This window comes from Diachasmimorpha longicaudata, chromosome 1 (assembly GCF_034640455.1).
Source record: "Diachasmimorpha longicaudata isolate KC_UGA_2023 chromosome 1, iyDiaLong2, whole genome shotgun sequence".
Lineage (NCBI taxonomy): Eukaryota > Metazoa > Arthropoda > Insecta > Hymenoptera > Braconidae > Diachasmimorpha > Diachasmimorpha longicaudata.
Window position 1 is genome coordinate 14,056,624 of NC_087225.1, and position 24,850 is coordinate 14,081,473.

The 24,850-nt window shown below is 39.7% G+C and overlaps 2 protein-coding genes across 14 annotated transcripts in view; one reads left to right on the forward strand and one right to left on the reverse strand.

The window, feature by feature from the left end:
* LOC135164118 (RING finger protein 17-like) overlaps nucleotides 1–1,993 on the reverse strand; it is a 93,477-nt gene extending 91,484 nt beyond the window's left edge. Inside the window, exons 1-3 of the mRNA XM_064124197.1 lie at nucleotides 1,757–1,993; nucleotides 588–946; nucleotides 21–224 (exon numbers count right to left, since the gene is read on the reverse strand). Of these exons, the coding sequence (XP_063980267.1) occupies nucleotides 21–224; nucleotides 588–946; nucleotides 1,757–1,892 (699 nt within the window). The 5' untranslated portion in view covers nucleotides 1,893–1,993. The remainder of the gene's footprint in view (nucleotides 1–20; nucleotides 225–587; nucleotides 947–1,756) is intronic.
* Nucleotides 1,994–13,324: 11,331 nt separating this feature from the next.
* The window catches only part of LOC135164142 (sex determination protein fruitless), a 42,772-nt gene continuing 31,246 nt past the window's right edge, over nucleotides 13,325–24,850 (forward strand). The window contains exons 1-4 of one of the 13 annotated variants that reach the window (XM_064124251.1): nucleotides 13,325–13,630; nucleotides 16,364–16,552; nucleotides 21,585–22,147; nucleotides 24,139–24,321. In XM_064124251.1, the coding sequence (XP_063980321.1) occupies nucleotides 16,528–16,552; nucleotides 21,585–22,147; nucleotides 24,139–24,321 (771 nt within the window). In that variant the 5' untranslated portion in view covers nucleotides 13,325–13,630; nucleotides 16,364–16,527. The other 12 variants (XM_064124324.1, XM_064124232.1, XM_064124238.1 and 9 more) reach the window with 12 other exon arrangements.

The window sequence follows — 24,850 nt, forward strand, 5'->3', positions numbered from 1 at the left end:
GTAGTATTTTCTTTCATTACCTTTTCCCTGAGTTTAATGGTGGAGTGAGTTCGATGAATTTCAAAGCCGCATTCATGGCAACAGGGTTCTTCACAGTTTTCACACCAGTATGTGAACTTCTGATTCATGTGTTCGTCGCAGAAAATTGGTAGATCAACCAAATGGGTTAGGCATGAATCTAGCGGAGTCATTATATGGTCTTTGTTCGTTTTGAATACGTGTAACTGAAATCACGAATGAGAAATAAGAATGTTTTATAAGACAGTATCTAATTTTGTTTTCTATCAATTATTTAAATATCTGCATAACAATTTATTGCAAATAAAAATGTCCGTAAAAATTTAATCCGAAATGTTAGACAGCTATAAGGAAAGAGAAGCATTAATCTGTCCAAGATTTATAATTTTGACAAGAAAATACTCGTTGAAAAATAAATAAAATTTCATATTTTTCATAAACGGTAAGTTTTTCTCCGAATCAACAGAATTTAATCAAGAATAATCGCTTAAGAACCAAGGAAGAAAATAGGGTTGTTTAGCTAATATGAAAAGCAATTTGGAAGAATAAAAATTCCAGAAAATCCTTACCTGTGTGAAGCACATCTTGCAATAAGTGTATTTACATGGTATACACTTGACGTTTGCTACATCTCCGCATTCATGGCACCTTTCAGCGACAGCACTTTGTTGAGCCTTTGACCTCAGGGACTTCTCGAAGTTGAGCTTGGGATCGTCACAGTAGCTCAACCTCGACCTGTTGATATTGAGCAAGCCCATGACATAAACGTGGAGCATTGGCTCATTTTCACGATTGCAGCCAGGAAGGGGTGGAGTGTCTTTGCAAACAGGACAGGCTTCGTGGGTCCTGATTTTCGAACATGTGTTACAAACAACATGTCCGCAAAATCGATTCAATGGCATCACACTTCGCCCGCATCGAACATTATCTTAAAAAAATCAAAGAGAAAAAACATTTTTAAAAATGCATAAAGAAAAAAATAACAAATCTTTAATGCAATCAAGTAGTATTGATATTTAAGCAAAAGAATAAATAGCAATATTTTATTCTCGATAACTTCTCATTGTATGAAACAACAGAAAAAAAAATGATCGAAGCAACAAAGAAAAAAAAATTAAAACCGAAATGACAAAGTGACGTTAGAAAATTCTATGCACGTTCATTTACATGAGAAAGATTCAGGAACAAAAAAAATTGGAAAACTTTATTCCCAGTTTCCATAACGTACAAAGAAATAAATGATCGAAAGACGTCGAAAAAACCCCAACTCACAACAGTAAACAGTGAAAATCATCACGTAGACGTGTGTTTATATTCCGGGGATCAAGTAGTATTTTCATCCATTATCCAAAACCTCGAAATATTATTCTCTCTAGCTCGACAAAAAAAACGAAATGTAAAAGAAAAACGTACCCAACAAAGGACCAAACAGTTCACGATATGTAACAAAACCTCCTTTGTTCTAATTTCATTCCAAATCGTATCGGATTCATCACCCGACGCTGTAGTTCCGCGAACATCCGCGACACCAAACGAAAACAAACGAACGCGGTTGGTGTGGAACAAAGCGTTTAACCGAATGTAATCCATAAAAAAATCTCTCCGGAAAAATCTCAGGAATTCATTTGACAATATTCCCCATAAGAAAATTGACAAAGAGTCCCCACCCTCGTATCTCCTCCGAGACAAAAGAAAAATGCCTTCATATATTCTTTGTTACGCCATAAATGCCACATACCTTTGATCACAAATGTTTTTTTACAGAAAACGCAGCAAATGTTCTTCATCTTGATATCGAGAGCCGCATGATTATTGTCAGGTGGGTTTGGATGGGGCATCAGTGTTGTTCTGAATTTTTTCTTTAGTAACGACATCGTTACATCGTCGAATAATCACATTAAATAATACTAGCACTCGACCGATCGACTGTTGACGTTGACTGTAAGCCGGTTACCGGTACGATGCTACGAGGGAGAATATTCAAGAGCCCACGGGGCTCCCCTTGAAACTTTGTTTTCTTTTTCAGCCAATCGTAGGCTCGACTCGGCGTAGTACTGAGTGGGGGGAGGGGTGAACAAGGGACATCTCAGGCTGTGTAGGCGCGAATAAGAGGGAGTTGGAAGTTTGAGAATATTATTTTCATTTTATAAGATCGTCAACAGTGCAAATTCAGCCATTTGTCTGTTCTACAACATCGACACCAGCGCAAATTCAGCCATTTGTAACCATCAGTATAAAGTGAAGTGAATTACGCGAAGAAAACCTGATCAAACTTAGATGTGATTATGTGATTACTGTGCTGTTATTGTTTGAACATTTATTGAATATCAATTTCAATATCTTCAACTGATTGGAGGGGAACGATGAAGAGAGAATTTCCAGCTCTACCGGCGCCCAGAGTCTTCGACAACCGCCCGATAATCAGCCGCAATCAGCCACAAAAATCGATACCCCTAATTAAACCCCACGATCGCCAGAGATGTAATGAGCTTCTTCCAATCTCTGGAAGAGGGCAGCGCGGTGCTACTTGGCGATCACCTCAGCCCGTTCTCTGCACTCCCCCCGTGAAGACTCCACAAGCCCAGAGGATCCCAGCGAACGAAAAAAACAACCAAGGAAAGAATTGCAAAGCTATGCGGACCGCCATCCGGGACTAGGTGCGGCTTGTAGGATCCGTTATGATTCCCCAACGACATGTGCCGGTTCAACGGTGAGTGGCTATGTATACCTTTTTCTCTTAACCATGGCGGGGACATCCAAGCGAGAACTCCAACTCTCAACGTGATGAATAAAGACAATAGACGCGAGTATTTCTCCCAAGTACAGGTCCTACCAGAACGCAAAATCGTGCTTCCGGTTTCCCGGTGCGTGTGAGAACGTGCCCTCCCAAGGTTTCACCTTCTTCTGGCCGGTAATAACCATAAAATAATTTTTGCAAACGGGTGGAAGGATGGAGGAGAGTGGAGAGAGGATAAAATGCAGGTGTTCGATAGAATAGCGAAGGAAAAGCCTCGAGAATTGAGTTTCATGCTTTCTATCGCGATTGTAGACGAGATGTAAACGGAGGGCGGGGGAGAGGGGCGGCAAGGTCTAGGCTGCCACCGACACTCAAGGTCACGAGCACGGCGCAAAGTCTCCCGCTCCCTCACCGGTGTTTACACACACGTTTTCACAGTTACATTATCCTCGGTTTAAAAACGAAATAGCGTTATCTCGCAGTTGTAAAAAATGCATCCAGGCAATTGGGTGATATCTTTGGTCTTTCCCTCTGCCGCATTGAAACGAATAAGAATAGGAGCTCTCCTAGGGAGTCTGCAGCATCGATTTATCCATAAAAATTCTCACCCTCCCGCCCTCCTTCATTCGTCCTCCGTATCACCCGGCTATTACTTCCTGCCCGGGACTTGATCCTCGCTCGACGTATTCCACGAGTGCAATCTCGTCTCGACGATATACCAAGCCCAGAACACAGAGTAAGTGCGTCACTCTCCGCCGAATTACCTCTTTTTGAAAGGGGAAAATAGAAGGAAAAATCGATTTGCTGGGGTTGCAGGGGTGCGAGTGGGGAATTTTTTTTTTTCGACTTTGAGGTCGATTTCTGGACTGTCCAGAGGATAATTTCCATATTTATCGAGGGGGATTTCCCACGCAGATCTGTAATTTTCGTAGCAATTGAAATTATCAAGACTATTTTTACTCTCGATGCCGGAAAATAGAATTCTTACTTTTTTTAGTTGTCGAAGATTTTATAGAAACGTAATTATTGTTATTCATTATTAATTTATTGTCTGGCTCCTAGGGATTGACAGCGAAGGATCGTTTATATGCAAAGTAAGATACACAAGTATATCTTTGTACACTGGAGGGACTTAAACTACTGCAGAAAATTGAAAATATAATGAAAAATTACAGTTGAGTGCATAAACATTATAATAATTCATAAAAAAAAGTGATTGGGTCGCGATGAAAGTCGAATTTTCCATATTTCATGATAAAAAGATCATTTATTCTTCTGAATCTACAATTTTGTCCACAATAAATCCATCAAGTAGTTCAAGCTCGGACAAGCTTGCTATTTGCTTATACCTCTTTTACAAGAAGGCCAGATAATACTAGAATTCTCACGTTTGCACGCCACTGGAAGCAAACTGCTGAGACGTACACGCGCAAAGTGAGTTTACGGGAGAAAAGCACTTGCCTGAATCCCGGGTATAGCTGCTTTATTTTTCCCCGTGGAAAACTCTCGACAGAAACCCTGGGAAATGCGTTTAAACAGTGGAGGCGTTCATATCACGTTTTGGTTTTGTTTATGATGTATATAGGCCGGGTGAGGAAGTGGGTAAAGGGGGGGTAGAAAGTCGTTTATGTATTATCCTCTCCTCTGTCCTCGCTCTTTCCCTGAATATCAGGTAAGTGCGAGGTAGCAAAGGGAGACACTAACGTTGGACGATGGTGTTCACTTACACGGGAGTTAAATGGAGGTGCTGTTCTATGAGAGAAACATGCTTCGGTACATGTGTTTGATATTGCTGGTGGGGGCTTCAGTAACTTCCGTGCTCCCTTTCTCTCTACTCATGGTTGGGTTTCAAATTCAATTCTGGTGGCCTAGATTATGGACTCGGTGACAGGGTGGTAAAACACGTGTTTTGGGAAATGAGGGAGAAGGGCGTGAAGATGATTCAATATTGTCATCGGGGTCAGAAGTTTAGGAAATGGGAAATTGCGAATATTGTGGGATTGATGGACGGGTGATAAATTATTGGCGAATGAAATTTATTGGGGATTGTGGAAAATATGCCTGATAGGGGTCTTAAACCCTTGGAAACCCTCTATATTTAGGAATTTAAAGAATCTATCAAAACTCCTCTGTAGCCAAAAAGGCTATGCGAAAGTGTTCGCAATAAAATAAATGTAGAAACATTATATGCCAAAGTGAAAAACATCGACGAATAATTGATGATAATTAATTAAAAATAGGTATCAATATCCATGCCCTTGCAACCTATCTAATTTTTCAGAAAAAGAAATCCACAACCAATTAATTGAAATAACCACCTTCTCTATTCCATCAAAACGTAAAGCCCCCACATGGAAGCCATTTATATTAACCGCCCACTAAATAAAATATTAAAATCCCCGAAAAATAACCAATAAAATCCTCTTTAATTTGCCAGTAAACCAGAATGGTTTCCACAGAGTGGGATCGATGAATTATTCGTCATTTGAGCGGGTGACAACGCCACTGGTGCGAATGTGGAATGACGAGCAAAGGCACCACACAGAGGGGTTGAACAAACCAACATAAAAGAGTGGGAACAAAAAAAAGTGGTACAGGTAGTGTGATGAGATGGTAGTGGTTGGAGGCAGGGATAGTAGGGTAAAGCCACCGATTGAAATTTTTATCGGCTTTGGTGCGTTCGCCGACGATTATTTATTCACCAGCTAACGAACGATGTGCAGGAGAGGGCGGGGGAGGGATGTGGGTGGCGTACGGTCCCGTTGGTGCGAAAAATGAAAATACTCTGCGAGTATGTGCAGTTGAATATGCGAAGCAACTGAGAGGGAAATACTGGATAAAGTGAAAAATTGGTTGAATGAAGGGGGAGGAGAATTTTCCGCAGTAAGGTGGATCTTACTGCTGCCATTGAACGTGACGAGAATGTAACGACATTTTCATTCGTATTTACATGGGAGCAATGGCGGGAATGTGAAATTGTGAAAATGAAAGCATTTAGATGAAAATATTGAATTTTTTCAATCTTTCATCCTGGTGATGTCAAGTCCCTCATTTAGAATTATTAATTTCACAAATATTATTTTATTCTGATAATAGAAAATTAAATAACCCTCGTGATGTTTAGTAGAATTTATTAATTAACATTCTCTCATTCCTACAACGATTCGAGTTTAATTTTCTCAATTCCTTCTTCTTGCAAAAATATGTACACAAAAATTGAAATATTGTCGAGGCACTTCGAGACAACTTTACCCAAGGATACCTCCACTATTGATACAGATTCGATGCCGTAAAGTACCCCCATAACGCTTTTATGTGAATGAAATGGTTTTTGGTATTCCGCCAAAAAATAACTCCCGTCACTACGTAATCTCTTGTTTTCCTCGAGCATCATTCGACCCTTTTTACCTCCTTTTTCTGAGTGAAATGAAATCTTGGAAATGGAGGGAGTAAAATAAATGGATCTATATAAACGATGGGAGAGTTGGAGGATTGAGGGTGGCCAATGACTGGAGCAGTGGATGAAGTCGTGGCTTGGCTAGTAGGGAAAGAACCAAGGGAGGGTATTATCGTCGATATACCCCCATCGTGCTTTAACCTACATAAACCCAAAACTCCTCCAACATTTTCCATCCTCCACTCCCTCTCCCTCTCGACCACGAAGAATCCTCGTGAGGGCTGGGCAGTGAAGCTCTCTGGCGCCAAAAGACTCTTAAAAAAACGGTTATCGTAAATTTTCGGGCTTTCTATGATAAGACAATTTCCAGTTTTCAGAGACTAAGGGGTACAACTCTCACTGAGACTCTCGCTTTGAAATTAACTAAAAAAGAGAACTCATTTTGAATAAATAGTTTTTGGGGGCCAAATGAAAACGTTCGTTCTATGAAATTTAATTAATTAATGTATCCCCATTGGAGCACCTTCTGAATACGAAATTCCATGAGATCATAGTATTCCACGAAAAAATAGAAAAATAAGAGAAATAGAAAGAGGAAACGGTACTAGACGACTGGACTAGACGGTATGGAACTGTAGACGATTTTTTTCGAAAAAGTTAAATTCTTTAATAGAGTTTCAATTTTTATTAGGGATACAGTGGAAAGGATTGACAATTAGGGGCAATCGCTAATTATTGGAAACAATGAACACTGACTAGAAACCTTTGAACATTACTAATAATCTCACTAGAAATAATGAATGATGTCATGAAAAATTTGTGGCCCGATCCTGACGTTTTCCATTTAACTCGCATATCGCTGGAAGTCAAAAATATTTATTTCTATAAAAACAAATAATCCTTGAACTCTCCAAAACATGAAACAATATTTCAATAATATAATTATTGTCCCAACGATCTACATGAATTCATGTACATATTGATCACCGTAGTACCCATTTCATGAATATTGAATGCCCTACCATTGTATACCCTGGATACAGGGCGATCGATCTGAAAAAGCCCTAAAACAGCCCATATGTGTCATCGTTGTCCCGTCAAGCAAGCTCCCTGTCAGGGCTGTGGGAATACCCTGGGGCACCTCCCAGCCACTCCCTCTGAATATCTCAACAAAGTCCTGAAACAATAGGCAACCGCTGCCCCCGGAAAATGTCTCGATATTGTCTACCCAATGTCCAATAACCAATGGTTAAGTGTCCACTGGCCCCATAAAATCTCCACGTGCACTATAAACTCACGAGGACAGGTGAAAAAAAAAATAAATAAATTTCCACTCCTCGAATAATTGATGTACCGACGGCCACCGAATGTCAACGAAAATAATTCACTCCGACAATTTACCACCATTCGTGATTCACACAAGTGCAAACAATTTATCTTCGTTGTAACCGGATAATAACGACAATTTAGCCTCATCTATCACCACTTGTAGCTCCACCCCTGGCCACCCACGCTTTATCCCACACCCCATTTCTCTATTCCACGACTCCCGTGCGCATTCTGTCGGCTTCTCTGTCACGAGGGACTCCTCTCCCTCACTCAGGACACGTGTATTCCACCCACCTCCCATCGGCCTCCTCTTTATCGTTCCGAGTGGAGAGCCCGGCACTCCGGGACGATATATTTTCAGCCCATTTCCACTTGCCATTCCTCCCCAAACTGAGCAAATTCCACTCTTCCTCTTCCTGTTGCCTCTCGTCTACTTCTTCCCCTCTGGAATAAATGGACGAGGGTTAGGCAGACGATGTTGGGGTAGGCTCGTGCTCGTCGGGAGTGGGTAAGCTGCTCAATGGGTCGACGATCACCCAAAGATCAGTGAAAGAAAATATATTTATGGAGAGTAGTCAATCAGATTGATAATTTTATTTTCACTTATTTCGAAACAATTATATTAATGAAATTTAATTCATTTCTTAATCAATGTTCCATGATCAACATCTCATGCTGCTTCCAATTTAATAGAAAAACCTTAATTGACTGGATCCTTGATTAGAATTGACTCCAACTTGTCTTGCAAACTCAATTTATTTTCCTAGAACATGTGCGAATGTTCTCGAAAATACGGGTTTTCTTGCATTTTATGAGGGACAGGAAAATTCTCTCGATTTTCCTAACAAAGCACAAATTGATTTAGCGCTCTGACATATAGGAAATCGAAATTTATCGCAACAAAAATTCTCTTTCATTATTTACTAAATTTCCATATGCTCTGCTAAAAATAATGTAAATACCACCTTACTTTTATAATTTCTGTCTTTATCCCAAGGAGGTGACACCTTCTGACATTTTCCCTTAAAATAGATCATCTTTTTATTGCATAGCTTCAATGCGATGCGATAAATCTATGTCAAATGATCCATTTCCATCAGCATATCGCTGCCTTCTTCTTGTTGCTTTTGTTTACATCTTCACCGCCAAAATAAATGGACGAGGGTTAGGCAGACGATATTGAGGTAGGCTTATGCCACGGCTCAACAAGCCCCTCAGTGGTTTGATCCTGGGTCGTGGCACAATGTCGATTATTGAATCATGTTTAAACTTGGGTTTTCAAGTGTCGATCGCTGGATTCGGGCAACATGTTGAAGGAGAGATGGGTAATGGGTGCTTGACCTTTACTGTTTGCGGGTCACCGCTCATCAAACGTGGTGAACAATTCCGATTAACAATTAGTTCGAAAATATGGTAATCCCACCGCGCATCGATCCTTTGGGACTTTGTCTAGGATTCCAAAAATTCTATGATTTTATAGACAAACCCACAATTATTATCCTCATAAATCGAATTTAGGTCTCCCTGAAATTTATATTATTTATAGAAATAATTGTTCATTCATTTTTGCTTAGTTTAAAATTCAAGGAAATAGAAAAAAATTCAAAATTTATTCAGGATCCGTTTGTTCGAGATAGCCCCCCGTGTAATAGGTTTCCACCGGGTGTCTGAGTAAATACAGAAATTTCTACTTGCACATCAGTCCGAGCCATCATTAGAGTAAAACCAATTTTCTAGCGAATGAATTTTAAATTTTAATAATTGCAGAATTTTTCCCATATATAAATTTTCATGAGCGGTTCATAAGGGCAAAAAATACAATAAATTGTTTCAGTTAGGGACTAACTTTTAGGTGATATTGTCTTGGAATATACCTTAAGCCCCTAAATGTCCCAATGTTGGCTATGGGCATGGATCCCCAAAAACTCTTGTCACACTGTGACCTGACCTACATCTCACCGCTTATTCTCTCCCCACAGTAGACGCCTTGGACAAGGATGTGACAGCTTCCAACCGCTCCAGACGACGTCCGTAGCTATAAATTATGAAAGATATACCCAACACGACGTAACCCACCTCGGTTGAACGTTCCCACCCCTGGTGAAACCGTCCGACTTGGCATTCTTCTGGCTATGCAAGGCTAACCGGCAGTCTAACGTACCAGGTAAGAGAGAAATGGGAATTAAAAGATGATAGCCCACCCTCTGGACTATATATCAAAGTTACTTGGTTACTCCACTGAGAGTTTATTCCTTTGTGGAACATCCAATCCACATCAACTGGAGAGAAGGGATATTAATAAAGATTTTATTCTTTCTATTTTTCACTTTTTCAACTTCTCTTTCAGTCTCATTTAAATTATTCAGACATTTTTTTCAGTTTTTCTCATTTCAATTCTCTACTGTGTTTCGCTGTTACTCTCCTTCAAGTATCGTAATTAAGAGTGCTCGAGTGAACTACAAATAAACGACGAGTCTCGATAATTATTTTCATCTCCAGTGATTTCTCGCGGTACAAATAAACTCAAGGAGTTTAGAATTATTTGGCATTTCAATGTTTAAAGGGACATCTCCGTGACTTTCATTTAAAGTTTACAAATTTAGTGAGTGCAATTTTAACGATTTCACTGTATCAAATTTCGCCTCATTATGTACAGTAAGTAGATACCGATAAATGTTTGCAACTGACATTTGCAGTAATTCATTACTGTGTTAAAATTTTTACTCACGATTTAGTGAAATTCTTCTACATATGCAAGAACATTGGTATTTTCGTCTTCATATTTGGACTCCTGGGAATTATTCAATGATTACCATTTAACCGTCGGAAGAATCAATTCAACTTTATGTATTGAGTCCAACGGGAATCTTGTAAGTATATGGAATAAATAATTAATAAATTGAGGTAAATCAATCGTTTATTTCAGATTTTGTTACCATAGCACTTGAGCCGGTGCCACATCTGTCATTATTTTTGATGGATTTCTGAAAATACGGAAACGGTCTTCGAAAATCACTGACCCGTTTCAGAAAAATAAAAACTTTCTTCTCTTCGTGTCGTTTTTCCCGTGAAAATTGAAGAGCACAAAAAGAAGCTATTCGGAAGCCCCTTCATTCTCTCCACAGGACCTCACCGGTATATTGGCTCAGAGGTAAAATACCCATGCAAAAGATGTATGAATAAATGTCATGCGCTCGAGGCATTGAGGGGTGAACGAGGAGGAGAAATGAAACTCGTATTTTTCGATGCAACGCCAAGAGCAAAAATTGTGATGGAGGTGGTGCATAAAACCCAGCAAGTTCGAACGTCAGGAAAACGTCGTTTGCGATATGAGAAGTTAGTCAGGGGGATGAGAAATACAGAGGGGGAAGGGGGGAGAGAGGTTGATTTATCCCCTGCACGAAGGGATAAAAGAAAGACGACGTTTGATGGGCGATGAAGAAGAGGCAAAAGACACGGGAGATGAGACGTCCGGAGACGAAGAGGAAATTAACGACTCTCTGGTAGCTCTTTTCTGTTCCTCGTCAATTTTATTGCAATCCTTCACCAACCCGCACCGAGAGAATCCTTGATTGCTCAAGAATCCTGAGATGTCATTCTAGGTATAGACTCTCTATGACTGACGTAAAATGCTTCAACGTTGGGAGTTGACTTGAAGAAATTGGAGTAGCTGAGCGATCCTTGGTGAATATGGAAACCTACTTGGTGATATCAAAGAGCCAATAGTTCCTCCAGTGGTACAACATGAACTGCTGTGAAAATATTTTGCACTCCATTCAATACAGCAGTGGGACTTCGAGCTCCAAGGGCTTCACCCTTGTACATTCACGTAAGCATATGTAAATACTTGAGAGGGGAAAATTTTTAGTGAGGACATTAAATGTAGCATTTGCAGAAGGATATCCACAAATATTTAATTATTATTAGACCAGAGTTATTTTGAAAAATACAAGGGGTGTGTGGAAATCACCGATTGAAGTTGACTTTAATAAATGGGAAGCGCGGAGTGATCCCTTTCGAGTGATGATAGAAATGCCAATAGTTCCTTCAGCTGTAACTCAGGGGAATGCAGGATATACACCTTGCGTTGAATACTGCAGTAGAATTCCGATCATAAATCGAAGAAATAAATATTTGAGAGAAGACAATCAAGAGAATTTTGACGAAGAAATTTTTCTGAATGCTTATTACTCCTAAAAAATTAATATATGAAAATTATTGAAAAAAAGCATATCTGGTGGGTAAAGACTATCCGGGGCTGACGTAGAATACTGCAACCCTTGGAGATGGCTTGGGGAAATTGGAGTAGCTCAGTGATCTCTTTCTAGTGAATAGGAAAACCTACATGGTGATGGCAATAAGTCAATAGTTCCTCCAGCCATATGAAATTCAAGAACTGGGCTTGCAGACTCTATTGATTTGCTATGAGAATATTTCTCCCCTTTTATTCGCTACAACACTGAGATTCCGAGTTCCAATGGCTTTGCCCTTTCCTGTTCAAGCAACAATCTAAATAAAATCAATAAACACTCGAGAGAAAGAGCGGGATTGAGATCGAAAGCTGTGAATATGAACAGAATATTTTATTTCGGTTTGAGATATGTTCGATAAAATGAATTCAATCAATATTTGGTACTATTAGGCAAATCATATTCTGAGCTATTTTGCGTAGAACATGAAATCTCAAGTGAACATTTATTACATAGTAGATTTTGTTTCTCAGTGTACACAAATTATTACGTATGGTCTTCTTCATAAAAATACGTAAGTTATAGACAGAAGATATTTTTTCCGTCCAGTGTGAGAGGAATCCTGGAGAACCTCCATGATTGCTCAGTAACTCAATACCAAAAACCATTTTCCTTCTCCTCTCTTCGTCTCTTTCAGAACACTTGAGGGGTGTTGGACTGCAGTTGGCAGCTTGGAGTATACCGTCATATAGTACCTGTATAAGTGTCACGATATTCCCAAGAATAAGCCCACGTGAAGTTTATTAAATCCAAACTCGTGGCACAAATAAGCCGAGAAATCCAGTGGTAACGATTTTTCCAAATAGATTATATGATGGGAAAAAAGCACATACGAAATGGATTGGGTGAGAGGTACTTTCTGGTGAATTTCCGACTCGGGAGAGAAGCCAACTCGGCCACTCATAAGAATACTACCGCTTCCCCGTTGCAAGCGGTGAAAAAATCTTTAGAAAATGCATTTGTGAATAAGTCAGTTTGCCTCTCATCTGATGTTTGCTTATCCATTCGCCCAAAAAATTTACTTGGCCTTTTTATTCTAGCACGTCGGGCTTGTTTCCTTTCAAATTCACCAAGCCACAGCGGACAGGTTGTGCCCAATACTTTGAAATGCATCGGTAGAGCGAGAGGCTAGGTAAGCTTAATTCAGTTTTAATTCACCCCTTAAATGCCAATAAAACCCTCAGAATCGAACAACATAAATAAAATTTTTTGGTTGTTGCCAGCACTTGAACACCAGATGTTGGCTGTTGTTACAGTTCGCTTCAATTTATCACAACTTATTCGGAATAATTTATATCGATTGGTGATCGCCTCTGCTAAATTTTTCAGAATTTAATTGATTTTCAGGAACAGATCGAATGAAATTCAGTTCTCATTGAGTTTTCCGTGACATTATAAATTTTCAACGACAAATTTCCTGAAACATTGGTGAAACTCAACGATAAAAAAAATACAAATACTGTATTTATTTATTCAATCGATTTCCCATTGTGTCTGTCTGGTTTACCATTATCAGTCTCGTGAAATTGCTTAGAGAGGAGTTTAGTATTATAGGTACCATGAGTAGACGGCCCACCGAGTTCCACAGGATACCAACGGGCCCGATCGAATTCCACGGATGTGTTGCTACCCCTCACGGTTCACCACCCGTCCCCCCCAACCCCTCAACCTCGTTCCACCAGCTTTGAGGAGGTTTGAGGGAAATACTGCATCTCTACCATCCTCGCCCGACGCTCCGATGGAATCATCAGATACAATGTGCCGAGAGCAAAGAGAAGAAGAGAGAGAGAGATAAAGAGAGGGCTGGCTCTTGCCAGTGGTTTCAAACGGGAGGTAAACCTATTTCCTCGACCGGAGTCGCTCATCGTCTTTTCGACAACTCCGTGCAGAAGAAAAAGGGTAAATATATATCATCTCTGCACATTTTTTTACATCGCTTTTTATTCTTTTCTTGAGAATGTTTACTCTGCGAGACAAAAGGAGCTTCCATCAGATTTTATCATTAAATAATTCACGTCAAAGGTTTCATGGATTTTTCGCGAAACAAGGGAAAATTTTTAAGTAAAATCCGGAAGAATTCTTTGAAAAATTCCAAACGACGAGGAATTCGTAAAATGAGGGAAATAAATTTTTAATAAATACGGTTTTACAATGAATTTCATTTCAAGCGATATCGCTTGAACAATAGAAGGGAGTAATCTGACATTGCGTAATGTGCAGGAATTTTTTCATCACAGAATGGGAAAAAATGAAGCAAAAATACCAAATGGAGGTTATTCATCGTTAAAGCGGTGAATAAGTAGGTAAATACGACATGGAAAATTAATATTGTATTTATTCTATTTTTTATTTATCGCACGCGCGTTCGTGTGCTATAAGCGAATGGCGAGAAGTAGACAACTGAAGTAACAATTGACAAAGAAATCCAAAATTAGAAGGAAACAAGGAAAACTCAACGAATAAGTCAGTCTTTTTCGCATTCACATAAAAATTGTAACTACCTGTGCGAAATTGTCACTTTCCCCGAGAATCTCCGTCACTGGTAAACTCTGCGCTCCTTACCACGAGTATATGTCCCCATCCTTGACAATAACGTCGGCAACAATTCGTTCTAATCCTTTAAAAATGCATACGCACTCTGTCCATAAACAATCCACTCCAGCCTCCACATGATTCCCTAGTGCATACGTTTCTCCATCTCCCTGGCCTCCGCAGAAGAATACGATTCTGAATTCAGCCATGAAATTTCGAAATGTTCTCCCAAAACTCGCTGGTGCATTACCGTCCCCCCGAGTCGTTTCGCAAAGTAGTGCCTAAACCGATTTTCTACCTCTCGAAAGATATCCCATTCCGTACTGAACCTTTCATACACACATTCGGGCAAATATCTGCATGCCCCAGTGCTTTTCAGTCTCATCTTGCTCTTCCTCCCAGGGAAAAATCTGAACAAAGCAAATCAGGAACAAATCCTGGGGGACAAGAGGCTCGAAAGAAATAAGTTTTATTTCCCAATATTTTGGGGATGATCAGGTCTGTGAAAATAGGAAAATCGGGTGATCACAATGAGACAAATTTCGGAGAAAAATTTTTCCATACTAGGCCGAGAAAGAAGGTGTCTAGTGGTGGTTAGGATTACATCCAGTGCTGGAACTGGATATTTTGTTTAGTTGAATGTCAGTTGTCCCCCGAATGTAGGGGAAAATTTCCCAGAAATCTCGAGAAATTTACCTTAACAGAATTAGTTGCTTTTTTCACACACTCGAGGGATTACAATTTTTTCCAATACCTGTGTAATACCTGGTTTCCTAGGTATTACAATAAAATAAAATAAGATTCTCTCGCCTCTCAGATATGTGTAAAATATAAATTTACATTGCAATGAAAAGAAAAATTAAAAATTCAGTACTCTCGCCGCTCACCCCCATAAACCCCCGCGAATTTACATCGCCTCATAAAAGCCAAACCCCGGTGTGTCCCAGCGCGATAAAGAAGCCGCAATGAACCTGAGAATAGTATCCCAACATCCCCATCAGATTACCATCTCCACATGTATAACCCCGATACTGGCCCACCCGTTGGACACCCACCCCACTCAATTCCTCCACCGGCACGCGGTGACTGAAAAGAGACACCCAGATGCGCTGTTAAGCCATAGTTAACAGGGTGGGGAAGCTTACCAAGAGGGAGTGCACGAGAGAGACAGGAATCGTGCGGGAGGGATTGGCTTCCGGTGTTTTCCACGTGCCAAACGTTGGGTGCCGAACGTTTCTGTGGATTGTTGTCGACTGGTCGTGTATCCTGGGAAGGGTGAATCGAAGAGGGAGAGGGTTACGGTTTTTTTTAACTTGTATCGGGTGAGGGAGGGCCGCCCCCAGGAAAAGCCGAGTGATTGGGGTGGGGGTGGATACCACAAGGGTGACGGGGAGGGAGGGAGCCTGTGAAGTCGACGGGTGTAAAGAGGAGAAATGAGAGACAGAGGAGAGGGTGTTGATGGAAAGAGGGAGTGAGGTTGAACGATGAAGAGTGTATGAGGGGAAGTGGCGGTACCGGGGAGGAGGGGGCGTGAGGGATAACAGAGAGGGCTGGTAACAACGGGGGGATGTACATTGCGCAAGGCTAAATGTGCATGAAAGGGATGCAGAGTGAAGTGTAGGGTAACACGTGCGCCACACTGAGGGACGATGAAGAGGGAAATATACATCTGTGTGAGGTAGACGCTCGCGCCGAGGAAACGGCGTCGAAAGCCACCCCGAGTGGTGGTGGTCAACATAAAATCCCGCGCACATGCTTGGTGCATTCATTACGCGGGTATGTAGCCGTGCAGCATATCACCCTACTGTATAAACTGCATCCCCTCGGTGTTACTTGTACCCAGTAGACCCTCCAGAGAGTGAACGATTTGTCCTCAGTCGCGCAACGGCTACCGTCTGGTTAACGTCCGACCAGATTCATTCAATCTGAGGACCATTTACGGTTTTACCAGTCCCTGTGGTCTGTCCCTTATTTTTTTTTGCTCTCTCGTGTGATATCCATTGACTTTTGACCTTTTTTTATTGATATTTTAACGGAGCTTTTCCAATTTTTTGTGCAGTTATGTGCGGTTTTATTTATTTATTTTTTTTTTAATCGCAGTCGACTGATGCCAGTATGAACTTCTATGGTGAGAACTTTGCTCGTTGATTAGTGAGAGTTTGGAGTAACAGCGGGACAACGAGAAGATCCACAACTTGAAGAGAATCCGTCCGGCTGGCACTTTGCTGAGGGGTTGAGACAGTGGTCCCATCGAGACTATTTTCATGTTCACGAATTTCAGTAAACCAGGTAACAATGCGATCACCACTTGCTTTTGTGGTGGCCGCGTTGGTTTTTTTATACGCTGTTATGACAACAATGAAGACACACTCGCTACTCGACGATGTAGAGGATTTTTATGCTTTTATACCGCGAAATTATTCCTTCCATCGGTAGAACGACTCCTATTTTTTACCAAAAATTTTCGATCGTGTCGTTAATTTAGAAACAACGATCATTATACTGTGAATTGTTATTTTATAACGAATTAACGGAATTTGTTCAACTACGTGATTAAGGGAATCTAATTCCATCCGAAGATCAACACTGAAGATGCGGCGAGGGAGGTGTAATCGGTATGAAAACATACCCCGAGTGTCGGCCGGAAATAATCTCGTATCGATCCATCTGACGCGCGTCTATCTGGTATTCTGGAGCGCTCGTCGGCCAAGGTCAAAGCGCGGGAACATCCTGTGAATCTATTTCATCAGCCCCGGGTCTCCCTAAACCCCGAAAATTTGAATTTGAGGGGGTAAAGTCCTTCAACTTTGGCTTGAAGAATGTCAGGGAGTAATGTGGGTCAGGAGGATTAAAATTGAAATCGCTATGGAGTGAAAAATAGAGGGGGGAGGAGGGCGGGATCATTTCAATTGTCCGACAACAAGTAGTTAAACATGGCCCGACCTGCGTGAATTTTTTTTTATGGGGAATCTGTATTAAGTCCCATGAAATTTTCAATCGTGAAATTTTAAAATTTTGGAGAAGCGAGAGGACAAGGATTTCAAATCTATTTCCACTGTTATCGAAAATAGAAATATTTGTTTGCGAATTACGGTTAATGTTTAGATCGTAAAGAGAAAAAATGAAGAAGTTCAAAACAGAATTTTCGATTATATGTCCGCAAAATTTTCAAAAATTCACGTAAAACTAATGAAATGATAATTTCCAAGCAGTGGGCCAGAAATTTCAGTCCAAAACTTTGTCTATTGAATGTGTGGAAATATGGGAACCTCAAAAACCCTTGAGACACTCTAGTCGGTACTTGAACCCATTCACATAGAAGAAGTCAAACCCCTGGACTAGCTTTGAACTCAAAAACTCAATCTCTTCTTCGTGAGGACGAATACCGGAGTCACTCTATTTTTCCACTTCCCTTTTGTCAAGCCCCGTAGTTTACCGTCCGATTCGGAATCGCGGCATACGTCAATATTCCGGAATTGTCGCGGTAAAAGGGAAGACTGAATCGAAGGCTCAAAACATAAATATCGATCGAGAGCTACTATTCAATTTTTTTTCGTCCTCTCTTGTGTTTTTTTCAGTCGTTGCCCCACAGTGACTGACAATGAAAGTAAAACAGAAATGGGAAAAGGCAAACAAAAGAGGAAAAAGTCACGGGACGGAAATTTGAAACTGACGTCAGCCTTTAGTACTGATTATTTGGTAAATAATATCTGTGACACCGGCGGAGAACAACGAAAGCTGGGCGGTTGCGGAAATCTGTTGTTTCAATTAAAATTATGAAACATAAGATTTGAAAGAAAAATAGTTCATATCTTTTCATTCTGAAAAACGAAAAACTTGAACGCGAAAAATAATCCAGACATTTTCTTCCAAAAATGAATAGTTTATCATGACAGAAACCATTAGAAATCAATTCTGTGATTAATCGGATAAAAGTGAGGAGTGTTAATTTCAAATTTTTATTAACCTGTGGATGGAAAAGTTTCCAAACAAGAAACCATTTTGGTCTTTTTTTATTGTTTGTTTTTGGATGTTTCTTCTCATCCAGTTCATCGTATTGATACCTAGAGTACAATGACGTCAGGGGTGTTGTGATTAACTGGGGTGATTTAATTAGAAGTTGTTATTCATGCGGAGATCCAGAAAAGGGAAACGTGAGGCCAAAATATTTACGAATTTTAGACATTTTAGTTATGAATTGAATGGTCGAATGGCAATAGGATATTTTTCATTTCTCAAAATTTGTTGGTAAAAGTCCACTTGATATCTTACTTATGCATTCCCTATTACATTAAGTCAAAGTGTGATCTCGCATTTATTATTTCAAACGATTTATTTATTAATTTATTTGATATGGCTCCACTTCCAATTTATATTCTCATTAGCTGGAGTGCTTCCATTAGACATTTTTATATTCATGAAAAAATTCAGCTGAGACGTGAGTTAAAAATGTCTAACTAATTAGATCCTTCTAAACTCGGAGTTTAATTTATTCGTTTTAGACAATTGAAAATAACATTTTCAATATAATAGACAATTGCTGAGTAATCGATGAGTAAACCAAGTTCCGTATTCTTTACTGAACATTTATTTCCGCGCGTGAAAAAATTATTAGGCCCTCGGACGATGGTTAGTGACAAATTTCTTATGACAAATTCCGTTAAAAATAAAAATAAATAATAATTTAATTTTCGAATGTGACCGCAGGGCCCAGTATTCGGAAAGAATGAACAACCCGAAGCCGTAGTGACCAACTTGGTTAATTCATTTACCGCACATCCCTAGTCTCGAGATAACAATATTAAAGGAAAACACGCGTCCCACTACCGGGTTCCCGACGGTTGCTACGGGAGGTGTTAAATAAAGTTACAGCCAGCATCAATGCCAGTGGGATGGGATATATCTAGGTGTACCCGCGCCTCCGAGTGCGAGCGAACTCTAACGGCAAATAGACGAGGTTCGACAGATTCCATTCATCCCGCGTCAAATCCCCGTATGTTTATTCAAACTCTTCAATTCATATTTCCCTCTGCACGAGCAGTAATTATTTTGAATCGATGATGGTTTTGAAACTCTGTTCATTTCCCTCTCGGTATCTGATTCCATTGATCAGATGTGTATTTAAAATAATATTACCACCCACGAAAAGTTTGCTGCTTTCAAAACAGAAGGCATTCAGTTATATTTACTCGGAAATTATTAAATTCTCGTTTTGAATGAATCTACACACCCGCCTTGGACCACGAATTTCCGTCCGGCTACCCTTGTACTATTACCGCTAAAATCATATCGACTCCTCTGCAATTTAATCTGTGTAAATACGATGAGTAGATTGAGTTCGTAATTACTGAGCTTTATTTCAAACTTCAGGATGTGGACGGAAATTTCTAGAACAAACCTTGGAAAAAAGTTTTCAAAAAGACGTGAGGATTTATAAAAAAAATGATCTGGTCTGTCTATTTGTATCAACTATTTAATCCTTAAAAAGGTTAATGAAAAAATCGGGATTTTAATTAGCGATTAGATGTTCCTCTCGGATCGACGAGCGCTGCAGACCACCTCCAAAAATCCAAATCGTCAACAGATGGACTTGCAAATAACATCCAATGTTTACAATTCCTAGGAAGGGCGCCAGAACAAAACAAAACGTTGAAAAGTTATTACCACAAAAGGCCTACACGATTAATCAGTTCCAATAATAAAATTCCTGAAGTGAATAAAAAACATCAAGAGCATATCCCGCTAAAATCTCTACGCGAACTTTTCCGATTTTTTTTGAGGAAAAAAAAATGATTAAAATCAAGGCAAATGTACGTACAGTGTCGTCGAATTTCTTTCCACCTTGAAGATAAAAAAAATCCATAGAGATAAAAAATCATCATTCAAAATGCATTATTTGTCACGCGCGATAACCGGAATGTGTTCACTACCGAGTCACCCATTGCACGTCGACGCACAATCGAGAAATTCAAAAAGTACCGCTCATTTTCGCGCGCCGACACCAGTGGAGTTTGCGTTGTCAGCCAGTAGGAGAGCCCACTTGATCCGCCCGTCGCCCGCCACACGGCAGATGCACGAAGGTCAAAAGTATTTTAAAAATAAGGCCGTAGGCATTGGCAGATTGGTATGGCAGTGGACGTTAAGGGTCGGGTGGCGTTGTAATGGCAAAAAGTTTGCAAAAGGTGAGTAATCATTGCCCGACTATAAACAATATAAATAAATACTGATAAATAGTGAAAAGTGGATTGTTCTGTGCTGTGGGGGATGAAGTAATAGTCAGCGGTGAATACGAGGGGAGAAAAAATGGGAGAATCGAAGTAGCACGCCGTAGGAGCGAGAGAATACCGAGGCGTCTGGCGTCGCCTCGTCAACAAATAGTACATTTTCGCTTGTGTGGAGTCTCGTGTGCCATAGAAGCACGACCGACAATGGCGCCCAAGCATCGCGAATATTGACAGTGCCGAAAACATTACCTCCGCGTTAAATTTTTCCACCATTTTTATTGAAAAAGAAAAAAAAAATAAAAAACGCACTCGTCACTCACCCCGCGCGCGTCCCCCCCAAAAAATTTTGTTAATACGTGGGCGGAATAAAAAGTGCAGTTGATTCAGTAACTGCGTCGCAATAATCCCTCTAACCTAAACTCAAATGTGTTCATGTGTACAATAAATAGCCTCCCTCTCCTCCCCTGGCCGTTATTAAACTCACTGGAGTAAACCAAAGGGGCACATTGAGGTTTGTAACAGTATTTGTGCATCATAATACAGCCAACTGTTTTGCGGAAATGTGATAAAAAAAAAAATGTCGACGAGGTTATGCGAAAAAATGTTTTTGGCACGTATAGTAGCGGCTCGTGAACCCTGAAGGGTTTTACAGTTATACTGCAATGTGGCACATTTGCAGAAGCGTAGAGTGGGCCTAGAGACGGTGTGGATAGTTGAGGAAAATATTACAGCTGGCTCGGTTTGGGCCTGGCCCGTCTCTCACAATAACGATAATCATTGCTAGACGGGAGCACCGAGTTTTGAGAAATTATAAAATTAGAAAGAGATAGTTCGTATTGTGAATAATAGAAGAGAGAAAGAGAGAGAGAGAGAGAGCGTGAGCGACCGTGAGAAGGGGGGAGAAGGAGAGAAACGGAAGGAGATAAATAGATAAAAAGTAACGTGCGAGTCAGGGTCTAAGGGTTAAATCCACAATAAGTGAATATATAGTTGGGGTGGGGGTGAGGTGGGGGTTGTGGGTTTACATGGGAGTAAATAAACATCACCAAAGTGTCTTTTTTTTAATACAAGTGGAACTTCAGTAAGTTTGGTTGTAGGGTCGAGACTGGAGATAGACAAGATGGACCAGCAGTATTGCCTTCGGTGGAACAATCATCCGGCCAACTTGACGGACGTACTCAGCTCACTATTGGCAAGAGAAGCACTGTGTGACGTTACACTTGCTTGTGTTAATGAAACGCACATAAAACAATTCAAAGCACATCAGACGATATTATCAGCGTGCAGTCCATATTTTGAGAATGTATTCCTCCAGAATACACATCCACATCCCATAATATTTTTGAAGGATGTCAAAGATACGGAAATGAAGGCATTGCTGCATTTTATGTACAAAGGAGAGGTTAATGTTAGCCAACATTTATTACCAATGTTCCTTAAGACAGCTGAGGCGTTACAGATACGTGGATTGACCGATAATAGTGTAAATAATAAAATTGAGAGGACTCCATCACCTGAACCAGAGACACAGAGCAGTGTTAGGCACAGTGAATCACCTAACCTCCAGCCACATCCTGTGAAGAGGAAACGAAAAAGATCGGGGAGTTGTGATGTTTCACTCTGTGATCCACCCGGCGAACAATTTCGGCCCATCTCTCAGGTAATGTTCGTTGGGTAATATTAGAATTTTTAGGAAGGGGGGGGGGCAGAGTCAGAATAATATGGTCATTATCAAGAGAGAGTTGCAATTTTGAATTAAAAATTTTTTTATCTGTGTAAATATTTATTTCTTTAGATTTGTGTGCACTTTTAACTTTTTTTTAATGGAAAAGAACTTTCTTATTCCATCAAAAATTAAGTAAGCTACTAAGATTTTTAAAAAAGTTACATCTAGCTCCGCTTACCCCTCGATCCAACATAAAATTTTCCATAACTCCAAAAAGTAATCCAAAAATTGCTGACATTGAAACTGACCCCACGTGACATGGTATTTTGGTTCACGTGATCGTGAACATTAATAGCTAAACGTAAACATATTCATGTAAATTGAACCATCATTTGCTGCACAATTGACCGGTTTTATTGGTACTGATCGTGCTGCGGTTTCCTTTTTTTTCTCTCTGTATTTATGGAAATGGGGGATTTGATATTAATAGTTAAGGTTGGAGAGATCTCACTGACTTGAATACCACCTGATAATCCATCTTCTCACTTGGTTTAACTGGAATTGTATTTATTTTACATAGAGTATATTTAATAATGCACTGAACCCTGTGCCACTTCTGTTAACTAATTAGACTCGAGCCAAGTGTGTTAATTAATCCGTATAAAAATCACGTTATTGTGGCTATGTTTTTCCCCACGTGAATACGTATAAATTCATTAAAGATATCCATCAATTTGTTAACGAATTATGACAGTTGAATGATATTTTTTTCTCCCTTTGAGATTTGTACAAAGTCTGAATGGAAGAATATCAGTGGCGATTCCTTATCTTGATGCTCAGTTTGTCTATGCCGATAAAAATTACTGGATATTGCCCCTTAGTGAATAGTCCTTTATTTCGTAAACTTTCAAAAAACTTTCACCCACCGGTCCTAATATACATTTTATTTGGCCTAGATTTTGACTAGGATTCTTTGCGCATCGAGTCAGCCGTATTTTTGTACTTTTTTTTTCCCTCCCGAGTACAGTCCCTTTCTCCGCGAATGTTATTTAGCGCAGAGATATTTTTGCCTTTTTGCTGATATTTCTTCATTTTTTTTGCTCTTCTCATTTTGCCTCTTCTTCCGTTTCACTCGGCCACATATATGGGCAGGCATGATAATTATTTTTATTCCAACTGGATTTGTAGTACCTGGTGTCCTTGAAAAGTCTGCCAACGGAAACAATGATGTTAGCAACTGCCACAGCATTCAGATGGCATCGTTGTATATTGTAGAAAGTTTAGTCGTTCAGACTATTGAAATGATTTTTTTTATTCAACAAACTCTCAACCTTTGCAGTTCTTTTATTACGTCTATTTGCCTTCACACCTAAATATAAATGCTAATTATTATCTTTAGCAATTCGTACACCCGTAAAGACATGAACGAATGACTGATTACTCAGCTCTTCAAATAACGTTTCGCACGACCTTGGGAATTGGACTGCTACAAATATTCTATACATCGCCGCCTTTTATCACATCACCTGTCCCATAATTTTAATACTTCAGCATAATGTTCATGAACTATTATGGTCCGTTTGAAAAAAAAAAACAATAAATTCAATTCAACTATTTGCAGTACCAAAGTATCACCTCTAAATATTATCGATCGAAATACCATGCATCGATCTATGATTGGCTAATTAATGTGTTTCTCTATTAGCGATTACTGATAATAACTGACTGACCATTAAGCAATTACTAATAAATGATAAGATTGATAAGTAATTCATAACTTGTTCGTCTCTTCGATGTAATTACTATCGCAACATTTTAATGGAATAATTTTGAAAAGAATAGTTTGAAAAAGACTATTGTATCGTACAATATTTTGGTTTTCCAGATTTTTCGAATTAATGTTTATACGTAATCGCGTATCACAATTTCATTGAAATGAAACAACAATTAATGATGAAATATTTCGATGATTTTTTTGTTTTCAGGCATCACCTCAATGTAATTACAAAGCGATGACGGCAGTGATTCCAAATTTAAACAGTTCACTAGGCGGTGAAATAGAGGATGGGCGTAGGACAATGTCACCGGCGCCGCAATCGCAGCCGCCTGTAAAACAAGAACTCGAGCACCACATGTCACCACATGACTTTCATGACATTTCAGTACCCGTAAGTTGAATATAATTGCGTTAACATGTTTTGCATGAGTAGATAGCTCAACATTTTCGTTATCTTTTATTTCTCTCTTATATCAATAATGAAGTAGTAGTCACCTGTCGAATGATTGACCTTTGCCCACAACTATTGCACTGACAAAAAAAACCTACAGAAAGAAAAATCTTATGCCAAGAAATCCAAAATTTATCCGAAAAATGAAGACATTCATTTATATCAAGAAATCAATTTGCATGTTGTTTACAAAAAAATATACTAGAATTGAGGTGGAAATTTTTAAAATAAATTCATTCAATTACACTTGGTATAAGAAATTACTTTTCTGTTATCAAAAAATTGCCGTAGTTTTGCATGATTCTTGCAGTATGTAGTTGATTTTATCATCAAAGTATTTCAATCATCTTCGAGTAATGACGAATAATTATCCTCTCAGCATTTTCACAAGTCCACAAAGCCCCACGGACACGTATGACGTGATTGTGTAAGCATTCACGGAAGGTTGCGCTGCCGCAGTCGACCCTGC